The 23,593-nt window shown below is 44.3% G+C and overlaps 1 protein-coding gene across 1 annotated transcript in view; it reads left to right on the top strand.

Annotated features, from left to right (window-relative positions):
* The first annotated feature begins 425 nt into the window (after positions 1-425).
* TMEM135 (transmembrane protein 135) overlaps positions 426-23,593 on the top strand; it is a 63,954-nt gene continuing 40,786 nt past the window's right edge. The window contains exons 1-5 of the mRNA XM_078878319.1: positions 426-586; positions 5,209-5,336; positions 6,557-6,649; positions 9,691-9,724; positions 23,216-23,281. Of these exons, the coding sequence (XP_078734445.1) occupies positions 446-586; positions 5,209-5,336; positions 6,557-6,649; positions 9,691-9,724; positions 23,216-23,281 (462 nt within the window). The 5' untranslated portion in view covers positions 426-445. The remainder of the gene's footprint in view (positions 587-5,208; positions 5,337-6,556; positions 6,650-9,690; positions 9,725-23,215; positions 23,282-23,593) is intronic.

Genomic DNA, 23,593 nt, shown 5'->3' with positions numbered 1-23,593 from the left:
ATGCTCCAGGGCATAGGGTAACTGCTCGTGTTGCCCTATGGCAGGTAGGGTGGGAGGGCTTCAGTGCATTGCAGAAGACTCAAACCCACTGGCGCGGACCAATCAGAAGCCGCCTCTGCGGCTCGCGCCACCACTTTTGGCAAGTCCTCACGACGGACGCTACCAACTCCAGCACATGGCGATCGCGGGTGTTGCTAGCAAAGCAGTGCATACCATAGCGCCTACCGATATCGCTCTAAATAACGTTATTCTGACACTACATTAATTTAGATAACTTATCGAAATATTAGTGGAGGTACGTTCGCATGTTATTGATTTTGAGCGTGTTCTGAGCACTTTAATAAATATATTTGTTGTACGTAATATTTAAACTCCCCCCCCCCTCCAGCTTCGTTGAGTTAGGGATGCCCGCAGACCCGGCTGTGACCGGGCATCCCTTGCCAACATGGCGGCGCTCAGCAAGTCCATACCGCACAACTGCTACGAGATTGGCCACACGTGGGACCCTTCTTGTGTCACCGCTTTTCGCCAGGTCAGCTGGGGCGCCTTCGACGAGGCCGTGCGAATTTACACGCCGCTCTACTTGGTGAGTTCCCCCCACCCGCCCGCTCGGAAATCGCCCTTCGAGCGTCTGAGGCCTAGACCGGCTTCGCGGGCCCCCCCACCCCCCGCTCTTTCCTGGACGCCCGCAGTCGAGGTGCGACATCGTTGGGCCGGCGGGAGGGACCGCGCGGGTCGGGACGGAGCCTTGGCGTAACGCAACGAACTATTTTGTTGTGCATGCGTTTGTGCGCTTATCGCTTCCTGATTTGGGAACGCGCGTGTCAATGGGAAGTCTGCACAAACACGTTATTTGCCAAGTGTAATATCTAATGCATTTTGCTCGTTATGGACTCTGTTAGAGGGCAGTTCGCTGGTTGGCTAAGTATGGCCAACTCTGCAGCTCTTATCTTTTAGATAAGCGGCTGAAGGTTACGTGGACAGGCCTGACCCGATGCGAATTTAAGGCTTCTTTGAAGGTAAAGGCTCTCCAAAAAAAACACACGAAACTTTAAAGCCATCCAAGGTCGTAACGCTGCGTTGTTATCGCGGTCGGCTTGCGTCACTGCATAATTGAACGCGTTCCCGAGTGACATATCCAGAGTTCCATAAACAGTCACGTTGCATAAACAATAATCATGTTCGACAGCGTTCGCTCACTCTCGGGGAGTGAACGACTCGGGAGGGGCAAAGAGGAGCCACAGCCAAACAGAAAGGCAGCAGCAGCAGCCACCGCTGTGAGGAGCTGACTCCAACATATTCCCAAGCTCTGCAGTCCTCTGTGTACGAAGGTGTTATCTGCCAACGAACGAGTGTTTACACATTGCAGGAAACTGATACACCCGGAGTAAAGCCATGCGTGTGCGATGGGGGGAGGGGAAACACTCTATCCCATACAGATGGAACAGGTGGAGTCAACATTTTACTGGTAGGAACTTCCTGGTTACACCAGCCCACAGGGGATTATTGTGTCCGTCCGTCCGTCGTGCATCCAAAAATGGGAGGGCTGGGGCTGGGAGGGGCTGGGTGGAGAGGGTGGGGAGGGGCTGGGTGAGGAGGGGCTGGGTGGGGAGGGTGGGAAGGGGCTGGGTGGGGAAGGTGGGGAGGGGCTGGGTGGGGAAGGTGGGGAGGGGCTGGGTGGGGAGGGGCTGGGTGGGGTGGGGAGGGGCTGGGTGGGGAGGGGTGGGGCTGGGTGGGAGGGGTCGGGCTGGGTGGGAGGGGTCGGGCTGGGTGGGAGGGGTCGGGCTGGGTGGGGAGGGGCTGGTCACCCCGTGGTGCCCTTATAAAACTCAACGTTTAACCTACTCACGCCGGCTTGTGCCCGCCCTCACAGTCGGGCATATTTGCGGAATACACCACGCCGCCGTTGACCCTGGCCATTGACCGAGCAACCCAACGTTCCTACCAGCTCCCTCCGCAGGAATGTGTTTCTCGACTGCCATATCCTGGAGAGCCCAGTGGATGACAACCTCGATGCCCACGGGAAGGGAGTTTTAAGAACGTTTCTGCGATCTACCAACCCTAGTTGCCTCCACAGTGCTGGCTTACAGACCACTTTGCATAGCTACCACCGCCCGAATAAAGAGGCACCGGATCTTAATTTTAAAGAATGTTGTCATGGTTACGAATTCCTTTATCACACTGCCCATAGCACGTCACTTGGATGCATCTCCACTCTCCAAGAGCTTTTATTTGGGTCGCATCTTACATTAGTTAGGATTATAGTTTGTATTTCGGTTGGTAGCATCATCAGCCGTGGTTTATCCACTGCTGAATAAATACTCCCCCACTACCCAATTCATGCGACCCCACAGTACTGTATGCCTCTGCTTTTGCGCATTTGATTGCTCCATCTCCACAGTGACCGTCCTCTTGGGCGCATGCCCTCCTCTGTCTGCAATTCCTTTATCAGTCTCGTCCATCAGCTGTCACTCCATTTAATCGATGCGTTCTGCCCAAGCACTTTTTTTTTTACCAACAGTCAATATGACATCTAATGTGTGGTGGTAGTACCTTCATCCATGTGTTCCTCTCTCTGTCTTAGCGGTGCAGTTACCAGCATGCATCTTTGTATGTTTCTCTGCGCATCTTTCAGCTTATGTTCCATTTTTATTTGTCTATCTGCTTCTGATGCATACGTGATAGTAAGTGGCATGCACTTATTGAAACTTTTCATCTTTAAGTTCACCCGTTAGTTGCCTTTCATAATTATTAAATTAAAACTTTCCAAAAAGCGCTCCATCCTCCACTCCCTCGCCTCCTCATTTTCTAACGTTGCTCCTCATCCAACTTTTATTATTGTTTCACTGATGACTTGTGATGGAAATTAATCCACAGGAAGCAATTGTATAGCTTATCAAACAAGGCTCCAAGTTGGGGTTGAAGATAAATACGGGTTGAGCCAAACAAGAGCCATGGACAGGAACTTCTCTTAACTAAAATGTATATTTGTTAGAGGATTTACAACAATTTGGCATCAGAAATGGCATTCTGGATTTTGTAAAAGTCTAGGGCAAGTTCCACGGATATGGTAACTGGCGGCATGTGTAGGAGACTTAGCCGGAAGAACGCTGGCGATCGGTGGAACAACGCAGACGTCCAGAATAAACTCATTTGAGACCCAAACATTGCACCTCCTAGCTTTGTCATTCCTCCTCGAAGACACTGGTGGAGCCATGACCCACATCAGTACATGCAACTTAAACTGTGGACCGAATAGCAAAACTACACAAACTCTTTCCTGAAGCTCTCTCGAGGCAAGAAGACCATGACATTGGTATTTAGCTCCTGAACATATTGCCATTAGCAAGAATAGAATTGCTCTCTTTGCCTCGATGTTGAGGTTTGTGATTTATCCGAGGCCTGCCCACCAACTGCAAGAGCCATAATGAGTTAAGCGCTATGTAACCTTATTGGGGTGTGTTTGTTATAAAATGCTAGCACATATGAACTTTCCCTCTCACCCAATTCACTTGGGGGAAATGGGTTTACTCACGACACTCAAAGCTCCTCTTTGTCTGAACGTGACCGGTGTTAATTCACTTGGCGAGAGCCCAGCGATGTTCATGATAGCCATTAAAGTGCTGTGTCTAGAGGTAAGTGCAGTGTAATTGTTGTAATTATTATGATTACATTTATTTAAGGTGGGAGAATATGCTGTAAAGTGGGTTTCTCCAATTATGCATTTTGTCCGTATTCTCCAGATTTGAAGATGCTCCATAAAAAATGAGGTCAGGTGCCTGCCAAGTAATTTTGCATTTCTTAGATTTATTTGATCAAGGCAAGTATTCAGGCCAGTCGAGACACATCTACCCCACTTTCTAGGAAATTATTGAAGATAATTTCTACACCTCGTTTTCTGACTGACTGTAGTAGTGGATTTTCGGATTTAAATACTGATCGAGTCAAAAAAATATCATTCAATGAAAAAGACGTTGTCAGCCATTCTTTTAATCTGTCCCCAATACCAGCACACAAGTGACACGCTTTTGCCTAACAATGGCATTCGGCTCCATTACGTCCGTGTAAATGTGCAGCCTCTACTCTTTTTGGGGATTGTGTCTGCAAGCAATAACGCGCGGATGTGGGGAAATGCGGAGCCAAGCTCAGAGTCGCTCGAAAGCGTGGTTATAGAGGTGAGTTTTTAAGTCTCTCTTGAAGGATGCGATTGAGGTGATGCTGCGAATGTGCAGAGGGATAGCGTTCCAGACTGTTGGGGCTGCCACCGAGAAGCGGCGCATAGACACGACCATCCTGGATCTTGGTATCAAGAGGAGGTCGTGAGTCGCGCTGCGCAGGCATCTGCCGTGTGCTGAGCTGCAAGTTGTCAATAATGAAGAAAGGTACGGCGGGCAGGCAGATGTGAAGGCATTGTGGCAGAGGCAGGCAATCTTGTATATGACCCTGCTGGCGATGGGTAGCCAGTTGAGGGCACGGAGACAGGCTAGTGAGTGGAGACGCGGATGATTGTGGCCAATGACGACGCGTGCCAGGTTGTGTTGTAGTCTTTGAAGTTTGGCAGCCAAAGAAGGGAATGTGTGCCAAACCAGACGACAGCCATAGAGAGAGAGTGATCAGATCAGCGAGTGTGCAGGAGCATTGTGGCATCGTTGGACAGTTAGTGATGGTCACGGAGTAGGATGACCTTCTAGAAGCACATGGATAGACTGTCATTGATGAATGTGACAATGAATATCATGATTTTTAGCAAATGAAATTGAGTGAACAGTTGGTTTACAATTCTAATGTTTAATCTTGTCCCAGAATCACCTCTTTCAAGAATCGTTTTCAGGAGGCTACCTGCTCAAGATGTTTAAACATACATTTCCACTATTTTTACATCTACGTTGAACCCGATAGTTCCTGGGGAAATGCCAACGTATACGAGAGTAGAGCACCGAAATTCCGCTGCGCAACATCGTTAGGAATCCTGCTTGCTGTACTGCACACCCTCGAAGACAGCACCGTACTCGCTTGCAGCTCGTGTGTACATACGTATGTTAAACTTCTTTCGCACCATACATAGCCAACCGTGCTAATCGGAAGTGCGGACCGGGGGGTGTGGAAGGACAACAAACTAAACACGGGTGGTAAGGGTGGTAAGCGGTCGCAGCGTCCCGGTGAGTTGCCGCGTCTTGAGTGCCCCCTTCGCGTTGCACGCTCCCGCAGATCGCCGCGCTGCTGCGGAGGCGCAAGCTCGACTACTACCTGTACCGACTGCTGCCGGAGCTCTCGCGGTCGGTGGCCTTCCTCAGCGCCAATGGCGGCCTCTACATTGCCTTCTTCTGCATTCTGCGGTGAGCGCTCGCGGGACGCGCGTTGGAGACGCGCGCGTCGACCCCAAAGGGTTCGTGAGAGCGAGACTTCCGACTGAAAAACCTTGGTGGCGAGAAAGAACTAAAGAAACTGAGAGGGAGACCCAAGAATCAAGAATCGGAGACGCAGAAACGTTTAAATGTCACGCAAGCAGGGTCGAGTCTGCTTTTGAAGAAAAACTAAACTTAACATTGTTTTTTTATCTTACCGTGTAAGGCCCACTTGAGCTATATAGGTATTTTTCAGAAATCACCTGGCCACAAATGATAACCGAACAAAGTGGCTTATGTGGAAATTTATAGCAGCAAATACACAGGCGTCATGGTCGGGATAGAACTGACAACCTCCTGTCTACCAGGCGAGGTAGTTAACATCTTGCCACCGCTGCACCCCAGAAGGGGGCGGTTACTAAATGAGTTTGTGTAACAGCACTTGGCTCATGTACACCATGTAGTGAATAACCCCCCCCCCCCCCATAGGAAATGAAGTATTAATGCCTGTGATAGCTGTTATTAGTTTTAAGCTTTTCTCATAGAAACATTACAAGTGAAGACAAAACTTGTGGACATGACCCTTACATAAGAACTGAACCATCGGGTTGAACCACGGCTCCGGCATCCGTGGCAAGTGGATATGTGCATATGTGATTTGATTTTGGTTCTGGGCACCCCTTTCATCGACCCCCAGTGACTACCGTGGACAATTATGGTCAAACATCCCCCATAATTGACACGGGGAGGTTTTCATCCAGCAGTAGGTTGACAAAGGGATGCAAATATATGATTGGTCCTGAAAAGCTTAAATGAGTCGACCAGATGTTCTCCTCTGCATTGGGATTTTTGGCCAATTCCTTTCGAAGCTGGGCATGCTGACTTGTATATACGGTGAGGAAAAGCGACGAAGCAGAGTTGGATGCGTAGCCATCACTGTGTAAAACAATTTGTTTTTGATTGCCTGAAATTAAGTCACAGGTCACCACTCGTTCTACACGTGTCACTGCCTGAACCACAGTCGCTTGAGCCAAGTTTCAAGTTGTAACACGACTCCTCTGTGTCACTGTGGTTTATCGTTCCCACTGCTGCGATAACACGCGGTTTGCAAACCGAGCGATACGCTCCATTGGGACTTAAGAATTGACTGTATTTGACTTGAACACGTGAATTAATGATTTGCATGGTCTGTGCCAACCCTGTTGTAACAGAAAGTTTATGGGTGGCTTCAACTCGTGGCTGGGTGGCTTCTGGGCGGCACTGCCAGCCTCCTACATCGCCATCCTCCTGGAAAGAAAAAGCAGGTGATCTTTGGTGCAGGCAGTGTAGTTATTGTCTGGACTGTTTACGGTGAACACACAATATTGAAAGATTAGTCTTTGTGTCATTTAGGACATTTGAAGTTGAATCACTGAGCAGACACTTGAAATCCCAGGTTCAAATGTTGAGCTTTTACCCGACAGTTCAAATCCTCAGTTTAACACATAGGCTTTTGCGATCCAATATTATCCATAAGAAGTTTTTGGGTTAGATCACGTAAATATAAATTTCTCATTAAACCCACCACTACCCGACACAGCCAATTATTAAGGTTTGTCACATAAACAATACATGCCCATTCGTTACTAGTTCAACACACCAGTGTGTTGGAGAGTAAACCCACAACATTTACAATTAGAGTACAACGCTTTCGCCGGTAATTACAACTAGCATCATCAGACGACAGCACAACCCACGCTGTCATCCCTCTGGGTTTGATAAAATAAAACTATAAGCTAAAGCTTAAACGGAATACTGCTTTGCAGAGAAGTCAGCAGTGGTTGTACTATGGATAGACTTTGCCCCCCCCTCTCCCCCAGTCATATAAATTTTAATTTCAGGCTCAGGGCTGTAGCCAGGTAATGAACACTAATTCGATGCTCTATTTTAAAAAAAAATTATTGAGGGATTGTGCGGACCCGTAACATCATACACACCGTCAATGTAACCTTCGATGCTCCTGTAAGCATGAAAGACATTTTTCTTTTTTTTCCGACATCAAACAGGGTCCCCTGATATCGAAATACTGACATTGAAGTCCATCAACGTTACCAGCATTCTGCACCAATATTTTCCCAGCAGCATGAGTTCAAGCAGGCAAACTCTGGACCAATTTTGCCTTTCTAAAGTCTCAGCAGCATAGGCGGGGGCAATACGGACGCTTCTGTATGATAATTCTAATGCTCTTTAAATTCTATTATCTCTAATTCACCGCAACATTTCATGATAATATGATTTGTGAAAGCTTTAAACCACTCAGAGTGTAGTTAGATCTTTGAAGGACGACGACAGGAGATGTGTAGAATGTCACATCTGCAGCTGTTCAACAAACCTTCCAGTTCATTAGTAATTTTTCTAACAACAACTAAACAAAAAAATATTTTTTATTTTGCCAGGTAAGGGCCACTGAGCTATGTAGCTCTTTTTCAGATGCGACCTGGCCACAAATGATAGCTCAACGAAGTGGTTTAGCATGTTGAAATGTATAGCAGCCAGATACTGGATGGCTCGGAGAAAAATCGACGTGACCACGGGGATAACATGAAAACTCCAAATATACAGGTGTCACTGTCATGATCAAACCCACGTCCTCCTGTATACCAGGCGAGATAGTTAACATCTTGCCACCGTTTGGCTCTGTGCCATCAGCACAGATGGGATACCATTAAAGAAAAGTAAAAAAGAACTGACAAATGTGTGAGAAACCATTTGAAACAATATCTCCTTTTACAGGAGGATCCCGGTGGTAAATATAGCATTAAAAACATATAATAGGAAAGGCAAATCCATGAAAAGTGGAAACTGTATCTCCCTTGTGAGCATACAACCTATGTTCGAGCATCAATATTGGGAATGCATGTCAGAAGTGGAGTCTTCAGCGATGTGCTCTGGCAATGGGCCCCATAGCAACGGGCACGCTGTGAGTCTGTGTGAAGCTAAACCGAGGGCTCTTTCGAGTCGTTTTGTTTATTTCTTACCTTAACGCAGGGCAGGGAAACACTTTAGCCGTGCATGCTGCTTAATTCAGGCCACATGTTGGCTGAACATGTATCACGGTTTGCTACAAAAGTGCTTGCTCTGAGCTCCCCCGTTCTGCCCTACTGGCTTGTATTCTGTTATTGATCATCCGTTAAGGCTGACAATATTAGGTTGTGTAGACAGATTTAACCCAGGTACCTAGGGCATCACTATAGGTGGCATTGCACAAACTGCTAGTCATGTCATGACTATTCACTCTCTGCTCTTCTGCGATTCAATGAATTGTGGGTTTGGGGTCACAGTTGAATTCGAGATGACATTTTTTTGTCTCGTTTGTAATGATTATTTTGTACCGTTCATCTTGTTTGTATGGTACGTCTCTTTTGGAGGTCTAGTTTATGCTGTCGATCTAGTGCAGGGGATCGGCAGCCTGCGGCTTTTTAAGGGCTGTTTCGTGATGTTATTTATTAAGGCTCACCGTCTCATATTCACGTGCATTGCGGCTCTTGAAATATTGAGGTTTTTTTTTCAAATTAGAAAAAAATACTCTTCTTTTTATGTTGGTTGGCGACCCCTGGTCTCGTGTGTATCGTCTCCTTTATGCTTATTTTTTTATCTTTTGCTCTTTGTTTTTTTCTGTACTGTACTGTCTTGTCTTGTACCATCTTTATCATTCCAACTGTTGGCGTAAAGGAAATATTTTTTAAGAAAATGGAAAGGTGTCATGAGGAATTTATTTTTCCTCTGGACATATACATTAAATACAACAATACAATGAAATGTATGTATCCCTAAAAATACTCACTGCGTCTCTGTTTCAGGAGGGTCCCGGAGGGAGGGGGACAATGTTACTATATGTCAATGGCCCTTGTTCTGAAACTTAATTCATTAGTCGCTCTGCCAACAGAGCACAACGTATCAGTCCCACAATCGACAAAGATCCCCCTATAGCATTGAAGAGAATGTGTACGCAAGTGCTGTTAGCAAGCCCCTACAAAGGCCGGCACGGTACACGAGGAGGTGTGGCCAGGACCTCGCCCAGCCACCTTTGTCTCCCCAGTGCCGATGTTTACACATTGCACCAGGTACTCATTTAAGGCTGAGTCGACCTAAGGGATGCCCAGGACCTGTTCATATATTCGCCGCTGTTATTGGTCATGAGCGGCGGGTTCGTAGCGCATTGCACTAACCACGACACTTCTGCTCCCCAATCAGTCCCACACACGCACAATACATATTATGCACAGCATCATTGTGGTCTATTTTAAAGTGTTGATATTGTTGATTTTGTTTTCGAGTGTGTTCATACTTGTTGTGATGTTTGCAGGAGAGGCCTGTTGACCATCTACATGGCAAATTTGGTGAGTGATTAATAATGCAATGCACACCAATCAAACTACGGAACAGTGTTTCCTCAAAAAAACAAAATGACTTGGGGGTTTTCAGAGAGCTATAAAAAGAAAATAAACAACACAAATTGCACTCCCGAAATAAAGAAAAAATGGTTCAGCGAGCAGAGCAATGGTGACTTGTGGTTAGTTGCGGCTCCAAAAATACAAAAAGTTATCCGATATTGACCCATAAAAAGTCCGAGAACTTTTAACACACAACTCACAGACCCTAGTGCAGAGCAATGGTGATCTGCGGTTAGCTGCGGATCTACGCTGCACAGAAACGCCACGCGCCAGTGCCGCCCCTGTTTAGTCTTGCACGCCACAGCATCCCCTGCAGTGGTTCTCTTTGTGCCTTCCGAAAGCTGGCTTGCGATTGAGGGTGGTTTCAGTGGTTTCTTTTTCAACTTTTTTTTGTTCCATCGCTTTTCACGTTCTCATCAGATATAAAACCGCAATATATAAAGGGAACATTGCAAGCCGTGGATGGGCTAAATGTGGGCTTCATGGAAATAACGGGGTTTTGTTAAGGTAAGTGGGTGTACGTCGGGGCGAGACCACCCCTGATGTAACACGGTGTATCCAGGTCTCCTAAAGATCAATAGAGGCATTGAAGCAATTCACCACACATCAAACGAAGCTATTTCCTGGCTAACGAACCTGGACATAGACTTCTACATTGCCATTCATCTAGACCAGCGGTTGGGAACCTATGGCTCGGGAGCCATATATGGCTCTTCTGGTGACGGCATATGGCTCCCAGACAATTTTGAGTTGAAAAAAAAATACAAAAATCAGTTTGGAACTGATTTTAAAATACTTGTGATATTGCTTAATAATACTGTGTCATTTTAAAGTAAACAGAAATTAGTTTTGAAGATAAATTTCATGGGTCACGGGGCCTCAACGCCTGCATGAAGCTCAACCTCACCACGTACGAACCAGACTACAAGGTCATCAGCAAAACCATGCAGCACCAGAAGTCGCATTAAAAGTAATACATATTTTATTTATTATACGTTACAAATACTATATGGCTCTCAATGCAATATATTTAGAAATATTTGGCTTTTATGGCTCTCCCAGTCAAAAAGGTTCCCGACCCCTGATCCAGACATATGCAAGAGCATGAGGGCACGCTATGCGTGAGCATATGCCAACTTGAGCGCACCTCGTGATGTCTGCATTAATTGGGAGAACACCTTTCAGAGATGACAAAATAAATAATCAGACGGAATGTCTCCTTCACGTAGCCGTTTGTCCACGTACCTCTGTACCGGTTTCGGCATACAGTGTCTCATCAGCAGTCAGGCTTGCATTGTTTCAAGAAATCCTCTCTTCTGTTTGTTTGCTTGTCTTGAAATCAGTGATGCTGAAATGATGCACTCCCAGAAGGCCGTGCGGCTGATGGGTTGTTCAAGAAATGTACTTTTACGCGGAGAGACGGTTACATGATGGAGGCATATTGTTGTCTTATTTTTTGGGTCTTTCGGTAAAGTCACGTAGAAAAAAGAAAAGAAAAAAAAACTACGACGTTTCGATCGCAACACAAGCAATCGTCATCAGGAGGAAAAAAAAACGAGGGAGAAAGCTGCTGAAGCAGGCTGTTTTAAAGGTTTGAAATGGGTGTAGCCCAAGGGTCATAAACGAAGTGGCCGGGGGCTAGTGATGTTAAAGTGAGAAATTTGCATGTCAATGTAAAATCGGAGGGCGACTTCCACGGCGAGAGCGTGGAGGTGGCTATTGTATTAAGTAGGGCCTGAACTTTGTTATTGTTTGTGGTTTTGTCCATGATGACTGTGGCATTGCCCTTGTCGGCTGAGAGGATGACGATGTCATCTCTCCTTTTTTAGTTGAGAAAGCTCAAAGCACTCATCCTTACTGATGTTGCTAGTAGATGTCTTAGCGTTTTTGAGGATTGCAGCGATTTCCAATCTTGCCACGTCTGCAGTAATGTGTCCCAAACCCTTAAGGGCTACGTCGACCTGGGCAATGAAATCATCAACTGGGATGTGTTTAGGGGTGACTGCGAAATTCAAGCCTTAATCTAGAACGGCTTTTAGGCTGCCGGAAATTGGACTGTTACTCTGATTGATAACAATCTTGTCACCGTCTAACTTTTTAATGTGTGGATCTGGATTTTTCTTGGAAAGTAGGTTGAACTTGGGAATCTGGTTATCTTTGCATTTAGCTGACATTGATGCGGCTGAAGAGGCTGTCATGTAATCTACATGTTCCCAATCAGATGCAGACATTTTTTCCGTCAATGTTAAGTGTGATTTCAGGAGAGTCTTGTCTAAATTGTCTAGTTCAAATCGGAGCAATCTTATTCTCTCTGAGATCAGGGCTAGGCCGGCCCTGAACAAGATCCGTTTAGCATTGGGAGAAGTGACAGCAGCAGATGTCAGTGTGAAGGTGATCGATAGTACCTTGGTGTCGCGGCATCTCTTCAGAAATGTGAGCGACTCGATCAGATGAGCCTTCTTGTCTCGAAGTTTGTTCAAAGATATAATAGTTGTGTGGAAACCCTCCCCGTAGAGGCGGTAAAATCTTGACTTAAAGCTTTCGTGACTGCAGGAATTCATATTCTTTGGGTTTTTCCGTAAAGTCACAAAGAACCAAATTTTTTTTACATTCTCCACAACAACGAGCTCTTTGTGGGTTCGCGGCAGTTCTCCGCTCCCTGTTAAGTCATCTCTCGTAGTCATTGAATAATGTGGAACTCGTTGGCACTTATGGTGAGATTTGCAAATGCTGCATTTGGCAAGTGCGTCTATGAAACAAAAACATTTATGCCTTTGATATGTTTGGCCAAATTATTATTATTTTTTATTGAAGAACATTATCCAAGTATCAATAACACGGAACAAATATAAAACGTTCCAGTTCTTTTTCGTTCCCAGGGCTCTCAGTTGAGTGATTCATCAGATCACAAAGTGTCTCCAGGGCTTTTCAGACTATCATATTTATACTGGAGGAATCTGATGAGCTATAAAGCTCTTTTTCACAGATGTCCAACAGCAGTGCTATGGTATTAAGAGGAGTGTTCGGTCCAAGCATTAATTACAATATTAATGATCCCCTTAACCTAGAAAAACCCTCATTGAGTCTTAAATCTTTTTTGCAAGACGGTCCTGCATTGAGACATTTGGTCAGTTCCCAAAATGAGTGTTTGGCTTCATTTGGGATTAGGAATCTTGAGATCACCCATGCATATTAAGAGGTAAAAACGGAATGTTTCCACACAGATAGTTTCAAGAATCCATGCTGTACTGCCATCCCCAGGCCACTTCGCTCCCCTAAACCCTTGGACACCTGCTGTTAACAGGAAATCTCGTATCCACGTACGAGCCAGTATGGCCTCATTGTTCTTGGCTTTTGAGGTTCACTGAGGGTGGTTTGATCATAGGCATAGGTTAGCTCTAAGCCTGTGCCACTGTGATTTCTTCATTTAATTCCATCGATGGTCCATGGATCAAAGCAGCAATTGGTACCACCTAAGGTAGTACGACTTTAGTCGTACCGATTAATTTTCATGGCCAATACGAGCGAGCTATTCCGTAAACCCACTTGTTTCAGATGTTTATCACGTAATTCACTGCTATTTTACACTTGAAGGAAGTCGGAACTGATAAAGTTACACCACCGCAGGTGGTACTGATGAGTAAGATGTCTGGTCTGGTCTCACGGTACTTCTAAGATACCTGAGATAAAACACGGATGCTCGGGTGTAGCCAGTTTGACGGTATCGGCCCGGTCGCTGATGAAAATATGATCGCAACGTGTTGTGAGTTTGCGTTGACAAAAATCTGATATGACCGCCAAGGCACACGCTGTGAACGCCTAGAGTATTTATTTTATAAGCTGACAGGGTGGAATATTGCCATTCTCACTGTAGATACGGAGTGTTCTCTGGCTTTTTGATGCTGTACGGTGTGAGTGCGTGTATATGTGGTTTACACCACTCACTACATTCTGCCCACGCCGATTCAACTCATAGAATAAACGCAGACAACTCAATGGTGGTTGGTTTCTCGACCTGGCTGAAGCCAAACCTTGACAAACGGAACCTAAAATGACTGTAACGGCAGCACTGAACAACACAAAAGGTAACTGGGCATGCGTGGAAATGGAATATGCGCTTATATCTAGATAATCGATCAATCTACTGGTTACGCTATGTAACACATTTTTTGTTCCTGGGTAGTAAGTGTTGTTTCGTAATTGCTTATGCCTGAAAGTATAGAAAATGGCTATTTCTCTCCACAAACTTTGCTTTTGTGACCAGGACAGTGATATTTTGAAATTTACCTATTTTCAATGTGAAAACGGGCGAATTTGTGTATTTTCGTTCACGTAAAGTCAGAAAATAACAACATATGAATCAAAATTAACATGTATTTATACTAAAGTAACACAAAAATGACTACAAAAGATTTTGAAGTGATTCGTTTTTGGAGATTTACTGTTATACTGTAAATCACTTTCACGAATCTGCCCCCAAATGTAGTCTCCCATCATGTTCTCGTTATACTGTCCTTGGTAACGGCGTTCAAAGTCCAGTATATCCTGGAGAAAGTGCTCGCCTTGCTCCTCCGAGTACGCTCCCATGTTATCTTTGAATTTATCAAGATGAGCATCAAGGATATGGACTTCCTACAGTCCATTGTGCCGTAGTTATTCACCAGAGTCTCAACCAGCTCCACATAGATTGACCTTGTGAATGCCCAGGAAACCACGAACCACTGCGACAAAGCTGTTCCAAGCCGCTTTCTCCTTACTAGTGAGCTTCTTGAGGAATTCATTGCACTCCAGGATCTTCTTTATCTGTGGTCCGACGAAGACACCGGCTTTGACCTTTGCCTCAGAGAGTTCAGGGAAGAAGTCTTGAAGGTACTTGAAGGCTGCCGACTCCTTATCTACAGCTCTGACAAATTGTTTCATAAGGCCCAATTTGATGTGCAGTGGTGGCATCAGCAATTTCTGGGGGTCCACCAGTGGCTCCCACTTGAAGTTGTTCCTCCCCACAGAGAACTCGGCCTACTGTGGCCAGTCCCGCCTGTGGTAGTGCGCCTTGGTGTCCCTGCTGTCCCAAAGGCAAAGATAGCAGGGAAACTTGGTAAAACCGCCTTGGAGACCCATCAGGAATGGCACCATTTTGAAGTCTCCGATAACCTCCCAGCCGTACTCATACTTCAAGGCGTCCAGCAAGGTCTTGATGCTGTTGTAATCATCTTTGAGGTGCACCGAGTGAGCCAGGGGAAGAGACGGGTACTTGTTACCATTATGGAGCAGCACGGCTTTGAGGCTCCTGGATGAGCAGTCCATGAAGAGGCGCCACTCATTCTGGTTACAGGTGATTCCGATTGCCTCGAACAGACTGGTCACATTGTAGCAGAAGCAGTGCCGATCTTGACGGGTGAAGAAGCTGAAGAAAGGTTGGTGACGCTTCCTCTGCAACTTGCACACTTTTATCCAACAAGTTCCACTGCTTGAGCCTAGACATCAAAAGCTCGGCATTCGACTTTGTGAGACCAAGATCTCTGATCAAGTCGTTAAGGTCTTTTTGGTTGGGGTAGTGTGGGTTTCTCTCCTCAGCTCCACCTCTGAAATTGTCATCTGTATCTACAACGTCTTCCTCGCTCTCTGACTTGCTGCTCTCTTCTAAAGATGGCTGCTCTCTCTCCGGAGGAGTGGGTATGGGGAGCTCATGGCAGTGTGGCACCGGGGAGATGGATGAAGGAAGGTCCGGATACGTGATCGCAGGTGCATTCTTGCCAGTCCGACGTTTGGAAGGATCCACCATGCAGAGGTAGCAGTTGCTTTAGTGGTCAGCGAGTTCCCGCCAAATTCTTGGGATAGTGAACTTCATGGCTCTCTTATTCTTTGGTTCTTTCGGTAAAGTCACGTAGATAGAAAAATAATGATAAAATTTTTTTATAAAAAAAAAAAAGCACACTAATGTAGACTGTAGCCTGGTTCATAATCGGAGTGAGTGTACTGGCAGTCTATAATGTAGACTGTAGCCTGGTTATTATGTTTGGTGATGATGACCGCTTGTGTTGCGATCGAAACGTCATGGTTTTTACTTTTTATTTTATTACTGAAAGAACCAAGAATACGTCTACATTATAGACTGCCAGTAGGCTCACTCAGGTTAAGAACCAGGTTACAGTCTACATTATAGTCTGCCAAGTACACTCATCAAACTTAATAACCAGGCTACAGTCTACATTATAGACTGTCAGTACTCTGATTAAGAACCAGGCTAGTCTACATTAGTGTGTTTTTTTTTGTTTTTTTTTTATTCACTTTATTTCTATTAAATATTGACTTAATTTTTTTTTTGTTCTACGTGACTTTTATCCAAAAGACCCAAAGAATATTTATTTTTATTTCTACGTGACTTTACCGAAAGAACCAAAGAATATGAATTCCTGCAGTCGCGAAAGTTTTAAGTGAAAATTCATGGCTCTCTTTTCCCCTCTAGCATCACCATCCTACAAAAATAAAATTATTTTACCCATGACTAATGTGTAAGAGATTCTCGCAACATTTTTCATATATGATATATTTTTTCAATAACATTGAAATTTTTTAAACATTTTTTTATTAAAACTTTTACAATTTTATTTTTTTAAACAAATTTTATAACATAATATCCGAGAAATTGTCCCATCTTCCAGAGTTTTTTTGCATTGCTCGCAGGTGAAATTAGGTGCCCAGGATTTGTCTTGATCCCTGACAGGCATGGCGACATATGCCTTGTAGGCCTGACACATCTTAGCAGATGCTTCCACAGAATACTTTTTCACTCTTGTCTTGAAAAATTGGCCGCATACATAGCAAATGTGTCTGCCGGATGCTTGCAGCCTCTTGATGCCATCTCAGAAAAATGCAGACATGTATCCACTTTGGCAGCTGGAACTAAACTGAACTGGTGGGCTTAAGGCCCCTGTATTTATACTACTATTTATACTACTGGAAAGTTCTAGAATGTTCTAGAAGTTACTCCAAGTTTACTCATGTTATGGAAAATAGGTAAAATTCTAAATATCATTGTCCTAGTCACAAAAGCAAAGTTTGTGGGGAATAATAGCAATTTTCTGTACTTTTGAGGCATAAGCAATTAAGAAATAACACTTATTACCCAGGAACCAAAAAAATTGTTACACAGTGTTATCGGTTTGGGTGACTCGAAAATAGTTGGGAGGTGATGGGCGGGGCTAAGTGACATCATTGTCACCATGAGCAGCGTCACCATGCTGGCGTGTGGCTTGAATGGGGGTTTCCTGCCTTCAAGAGGCAGGATCTGGGGTGGCTGCCATTTTCAAAGGTGCCTAAGAAATCTGGCACGGAAAAATTAATATTTAAAAAAACTTTTTTAAAAAACACGCTTTAATGAGATGTACCGTACTAGTAATGGCAGAACTCCACGACTCCAGGAAGTGGCCCCGAAGCTTGCCATAACGTAAGGGAACGTGGTCAATTACAGCCAACGTCAGTTTACCGTGGACAATTAGGCCCAAGCCGAAACATAACATATAAAAAATAATGTTTTAAAATATGTTTTTTATTTTTTTATGATAGTATATAGTATTGTCATCAGTATGACATAAGTATACCAAGTTTGCAGTCGATACCACATTGGGAAGTGGGTTAAAATGTAGTTACAAGATTTGAGGATACGACAACAACGATGACGACAACAACAACAGACAGTGAGTTAAATAAAAGCGTGTAAAAAGGAGTTTATTGCAGTTTTAATCCATTAATTGTCTTAAACAAACGTCCCGGCTTTACTTTGGACCCATGCCCTTATATCCTTTGCCAGGCCTTAATATCACTTAACATCCATGCTTTGTAACGACATTAAGTGGTGAAAATCACAGCCTGGCGTAACTACAGCAGCATACAAATCCACATTTCTTTTTATGTATTCTGTAGCTGGGTAGCACGCGCACACTGAGCTTGACAAGCAATTGAGGTCAGGATTTGGTGGTTTTATTGAGCAGCACGCCTGCCTCCACTCAACTTCCACCCCCCCCTCATTATCCCTGAAAATAGGAATAGCTCTGAGCTAATTTCCAGCCCACATGCTGTGCCAACTTGGGTTGTGGCTAGTTTTTTTTTTATTAAACTGCGCACCGCTGCTCATAAACTTTTCCCAGATGGGAAGCGGGATCGTGACTATGAACTCTACCCCGCAGGGTATTCAGAATCGGAATCAGAATATTTATTTAGACTGGAGGAATCTGATGAGCTATAAAGCTCTTTCTCGCAGACATGCAGTAGGGGCGGGAAAGAAATGTATAACAGCAAACACTCCAAACACACGATAGTAGTCCAAAGGTAAACAAATTACCCAAACACATACAAATCAAACTAAATCATCTCCATCCTTCCAGGCAAAGCCCAATGAGGCATTCACTTATTTTTCAGAAGAAACCTGGCCAGAAATGATAGCTCAACAAAGCAGGCCATCATTTCAACATTTATAGCAGTAGGGGTGGGATTATTCCTTACCCCCCCACTCCTCCCCACCATCCACCGTTATGAATTGTCATGAACTGGGTTAAAATCTTAATTCAAGAATCTAGATGTATGTTTTACATTATGGTGAATGGTAATGGCCCCTGTTGTCATAAAGCGAACCCGATGCATACGGCAGTGTATAAATGCCTACGCTATGAGTAGCATATTATAAATGTCTGTATACGTGTCATTACGTGTTTGCCATGAGTGTGCGTGAATTAACACCCATGAAAACGAGACGTTCCATCTGAAGCTCATTGTCCAGGTGGAATGTTTTAATGAATACATGAATATTTAATATGCCAAGTGGTAAACATTGATTCTCACACGCGCGTTTCATTGCGTGCTAGCCCTCGGCAAGGTAAGGTAAAAGTTAAACGGTAAAAAAACAAGACTACCTTTATCTTACCTTTTACCTTACCACAATACAATTGCACTACCCTTCCTTTTACCCTTTTGCAGGTAAGGTAAAAGGTAAAAAGCAACGAGCCTACCTTTACCCTACCTTTTACCCATATCCCATACAAATTACCCGATTACAGGGAAATTACTGGGGTACAACACATGAATAAGGTTTATAACGATAAATGCTAGGTAGAGCGCTTTATACATATAGAATACTCTCAAATCGGGCGTTGAGGCTGTCGACGACATCGTCCTCCATAACCACCTCGTCCCAGTCATCTTGGTAGATGGCGATCTCATCAACAGCCTGATCAAGTTCGTCATTGCCATCGTCCTCGGACGAACGACAGGCAATAAGATCCTGCGCCGCTCCGGCCGAGTTAGACGGAACCTTCAGGCAGCCGACGCCGACGTCCCGAGCTCGCTGCCTGGGGCGAGCACGTTGTGCTTCTTGAGGTGGGCTTTCCACCCTGACGCGTTCGTGTGGGTGGAAAACCTCTTCCCTTGCTGTACATGGGGATTACCCTCCATCCAATCGTGCGTGTGCTCCCACGGTAACGCATGCCGCTGCCTCTTTCGATTGCTGTTCGCAGCAACCCCAAAAATGCCGTTGCTGGCATCATCGTCCTCTATTACCTCTATCTCAAGGACGTGGACCGTCTCCATCTGGTCCGACATCAATTATTGCAATTTAAAATGGAGGCCACGGACTGCGCCACGGAGCTTTTAGCGGTAAACAAGGTACCGTATTTACCGGGTAATTATTCGCGCTACCTTTACCCTACCGGGTAATTCTTCTGAGCTACCTTTATCCTACCCTTTACCTTACCCCTTGGCATGTCGAAACTTTTACCCTTCCACTTTATCCTTTTACCCGGTAAAAAAGGTAATTTACCTTACCTTGCCGAGGCCTATTGCGTGCATAGCGAGCTTACCACATCAATATAAATCGATGAATCGATGCATCGTTCCACCCGTAGCTTCTTGGTTAAGCCTTCCCATTATCGTCCCATTAGCTGCTGCTGAGAGCAAACTAATGTCTGAGTGGTGCATTACAAGTAGCAAGCCGGTGACCTATATCCCCGTAGTCGAGATGAAAGTGGGGCGTGCGGGGTGACCTAAGCTTGCAACGTACACTTTGCCACGATGCCAAAAAAAAGAACTTCCTTTAAGGGAATAAATCACTGACTTCTCATCACTGACTTGAGATTAAAAGGCTCGGAATGTATCATTTTTCCTATGCAAGCAATACCTGCACCCTAATGGAAAGTTATATCAGTAATATTTAAAAATAGTTTTTTTTTTAAACACGCTTTAATGAAATGTACCGTACGAGTAATGGCAGAACTCCACGACTCCAGGAAGTGGCCCCGAGGCTTGCCATAACGTAAGGGACCATGTTGATTTACAGCCAACGTCAGTTGAGCGTGGACAATTAGACCCAAGGCGAAACATAACATATAAAAAAGATGGTTTAAACATTTTTTTTAAAATGATAGAATATAGTATTGTCATCAGTATGACATAAGTATACGAAGTTTGCAGTCGATACCACATTGGGAAGCGGGTTAAAATTGAGTTACAAGATTTCAGGATTCGACAACAACAACAGACAGAGTGAGTTAATAGAAAGCGTGTAATAAAAAGCTCAGTGCCGTAATTGCGTACAAATGCATACCTGTCAACCCATATAGTTTACCCATATTCTTCTACAGGGAAATTGACTTTTCAAGTTCATACAGCGTGCAGCCGTTTAAATACGGCCAAACACATTTTTTGTCTATTTGTTTGTGTGTCTCACTTTTGATGGGACTTTGTAGGATGAACTTCGAGATTTATAAAGGCACGGGGTGACTAATAAGGTCTGAATTGGTCTGTAATAAGGTAGGTGCACAAGGTATGCAAGAGCAAGAGCAAGCTTGAGTATCTGCCGCTCCGTTTGGGCTTTTATATCCTCGCTGGCTCAGTGATGTTGTTCTTGTCGAAGTTCTGAGCCAGCCCAGCTCACATTTCTGGCTTTGAATCCTCGTTGAGCCACCCATAATTAATCCAGGGTTTTCTTCAGAGTGGAAACAAGCTTATGGTATCTGTGGGACCTGTTTTTGCCAATATCAAAATGATGAAATAATAAGTGTAGGTATGGTGTTGACTGTTATGTTAGCCGACTCTCTGTGTTGTATTGCATTATATTTCTAAGTTTACTCGGTTTGTTTTCTCATTCATTCGTACCTGATGACGATTGCTTGTGTTGCAATCGAAACGTCGTATTCTATGACTTAATTTATTTTCTTTCTACGTGACTTTACCAAAAGAACCAAAAAGTAATAAGTATAGGCTTTACCCCCTTTCTGGAAATAACACAGGAGGTGTGAAGATGTTCAAAAACCAAATGGTCACCGATGGCAAGGCATCAAGTCTGCGTTGGCCACACAGTACTTTTGGCAAAACATGAAAACAAACATGCTCCGATATTATTTGCATTACATTTGAAACTTATTGGCCAACACCCAGAGACAGCCTTCTTAATCATCCTTGTCTCACCAGTGTTGGACTAGAGAACACCAAAAGGCGAAACAGCACAGTAAAACCTTGGATTGCGAGCATAATTCGTTCCGGAAACGTGCTTGTAATCCAGAGCACTCGTGTATCAGTTGTGATCACGTGACGCTCGGCAGGCAAAGCGTAGACACGTATTACTTGTATTGCAAGACCTCGCTCGTTTATCAAATTTATATTATTTAAAATTTTTGCTCGTCTTGCAAAACACTCGCAGACCAAGTTACTCGCAATCCAAGGTTTTACTGTACAAAGGTATACTCTTTGGTTATTTCGGTAAAGTCACGTAGGTATAAAATAAATCAAATCACGACGTTTCGGGCGCAACACAAGCGCCCGTCATCAGCTGGGACAACCACAGCAAGAAACAATTGCTGAAGTGGGCAATTTATTTCATTTTATACCTACGTGACTTTACCGAAAGAACCAAAGAGTATGGATCCCTGCAGTCACGAAAACTTCAAATCTCGTACAAAGGTAATGCAAATATCAAAACATTGATAGTTCGGGTTGAGCAGTTGTTGAGCAGTTGTATCTACGGGACCTTTTTTATTTAATCAAACTTGTGTTGTTAGCCAGGTCACCAGTGACTACGTTATCCAAACATGGAACCGTTTATTAATGTGATTTGAGGTCACTCCTGCAAATGAGACTCATCCTGGTCTCTTGAGTTCTTGGCTGGCTAATAAAGATAAACTTGTAGCGTGGCTGTCGAGTTCTTGATGTAGTTTTTGTTGCGAAATTGTGCCTTGATTATACTCGTGCAACCATTGATCGTAAGAATCTAGTTATTTATTGAAATAAAGAAAATCTCGTTCGCTGCCGCCACAATAACGGCACTTTAAATAGGATTTTTTTTAAAGACTTCACACACACACACACATCTGTCTTTTAATTTTGTATCTTTAAAGGTGTCTTTAAAAATTCATGCCACTCGCGCACCTGTGCTTTGATCACATGCGCCGGTGTAAATGCTGCCAGTGTCTCGTTTCTAAGTGTATCTGCATTAAAATTAATATGGCAGATTTAAATTACTGTTTTTTTAGAGATAAAGCGTTGTATTTTGATAATAATCATCAATATTTAACTTATTTTTTCTTTTGAAGTAAAAATATTTATATTTCGATTATGATTTGCTATCTTTTCTATTTCGCTTATTTGTTCTTGTTCATTGTTAAGTTATTTTACTGTGACTTGTTGCTGATGTCGGGGAAGCGGTGGTTTTGTTTTTGCTTATAGAAACCCGATATTTAAGAGCCTATTGGCTCACAGGGTAATTCAAAATAAATTTAACTGAACTGGAGTGAGCTTGACGCGGGATAACGTGACAATTTGGACATCCCGTCACCTTGCCTTACGTCCCATTGGGGATGAAGAGGAGTAAGTAAGTAGTGACCATCCCCACAGCGGATTATGATTTCCGTCTAGTGACCTGCCCTAACGGTCAACGACCCCCTCTGCTCCCGCGTGGGTGTTTTAGCGGTCGCTCTGTACAGCCCTCTCCGCTGTGTTCTTGGTTTGTATTCACAGCGTTGTTCGGCAACAAAAAATATAGTTCCTGAATAATCTCCCGGAAGGTGGAGCGAGAAACGTTGGACGTCATTCCGAACAACACGCCGTACAAACCGCCAACACGTTGGAGAGCTGGAAGATAGATGGAATAGATTTTTTTTTGCAGGAAGGGACCAATAAAGTGTTCGGCTCTATTTTTGATGCTACATAGTACAGATCTGAGTTACACGTCATGGTTACGTAAGTCGCGATGCAAACAGCGAGTATCGGTACGTGCTTCACACAAGTCACAGCAATAGGGAACCAGTCGAAAACGTAAAAAAATACAAAGCATGACTAAATAATTTTACGAGCAACAGTAAAAGAAAGGATTTTTATTTTCCCTTTCACAAAGCGAATAGAATCGGTCACGTTTTATTAATGCACAACTGACCATGATGTCCCTTCTCACAGGCGACCGAGACCATCTTCCGGATGTGCGTGACCCGCGGATACGTGACGCCCGTCAGGCACGGAGAGGTAACGGAGCGGCGGTGCGTGACGTTCCCCACCACACGGCTCGGCTGAGCCCAGCTCTGCAGACAAGGGCGTTGAGTCCATTTGGTCATTCACCTTTGCTGTGGTGGCAAGATGTTATCTCCCTCACCTGGTATGCAGGAGGTCGTGGGTTCGATCCCAATCCTGACGCCTGTATATTTGTAGTTTGCATATTCTCCCCGTGGTCACATGGATTTTTCTCCGGGTCCTCTGATTTTCCCCTCCACATTTAGGATCAATATCCATTTAGAGTATTTGGCTGCTATAAATTTTGCACATGATAGGCCACTTCGT

Source organism: Lampetra fluviatilis, chromosome 50 (genome assembly GCF_964198595.1).
Source record: "Lampetra fluviatilis chromosome 50, kcLamFluv1.1, whole genome shotgun sequence".
Taxonomy (NCBI): Eukaryota; Metazoa; Chordata; class Hyperoartia; order Petromyzontiformes; family Petromyzontidae; genus Lampetra; species Lampetra fluviatilis.
Note: the sequence above shows the minus strand (reverse complement) of the source record. Positions and strands in the feature narration are given on the sequence as shown.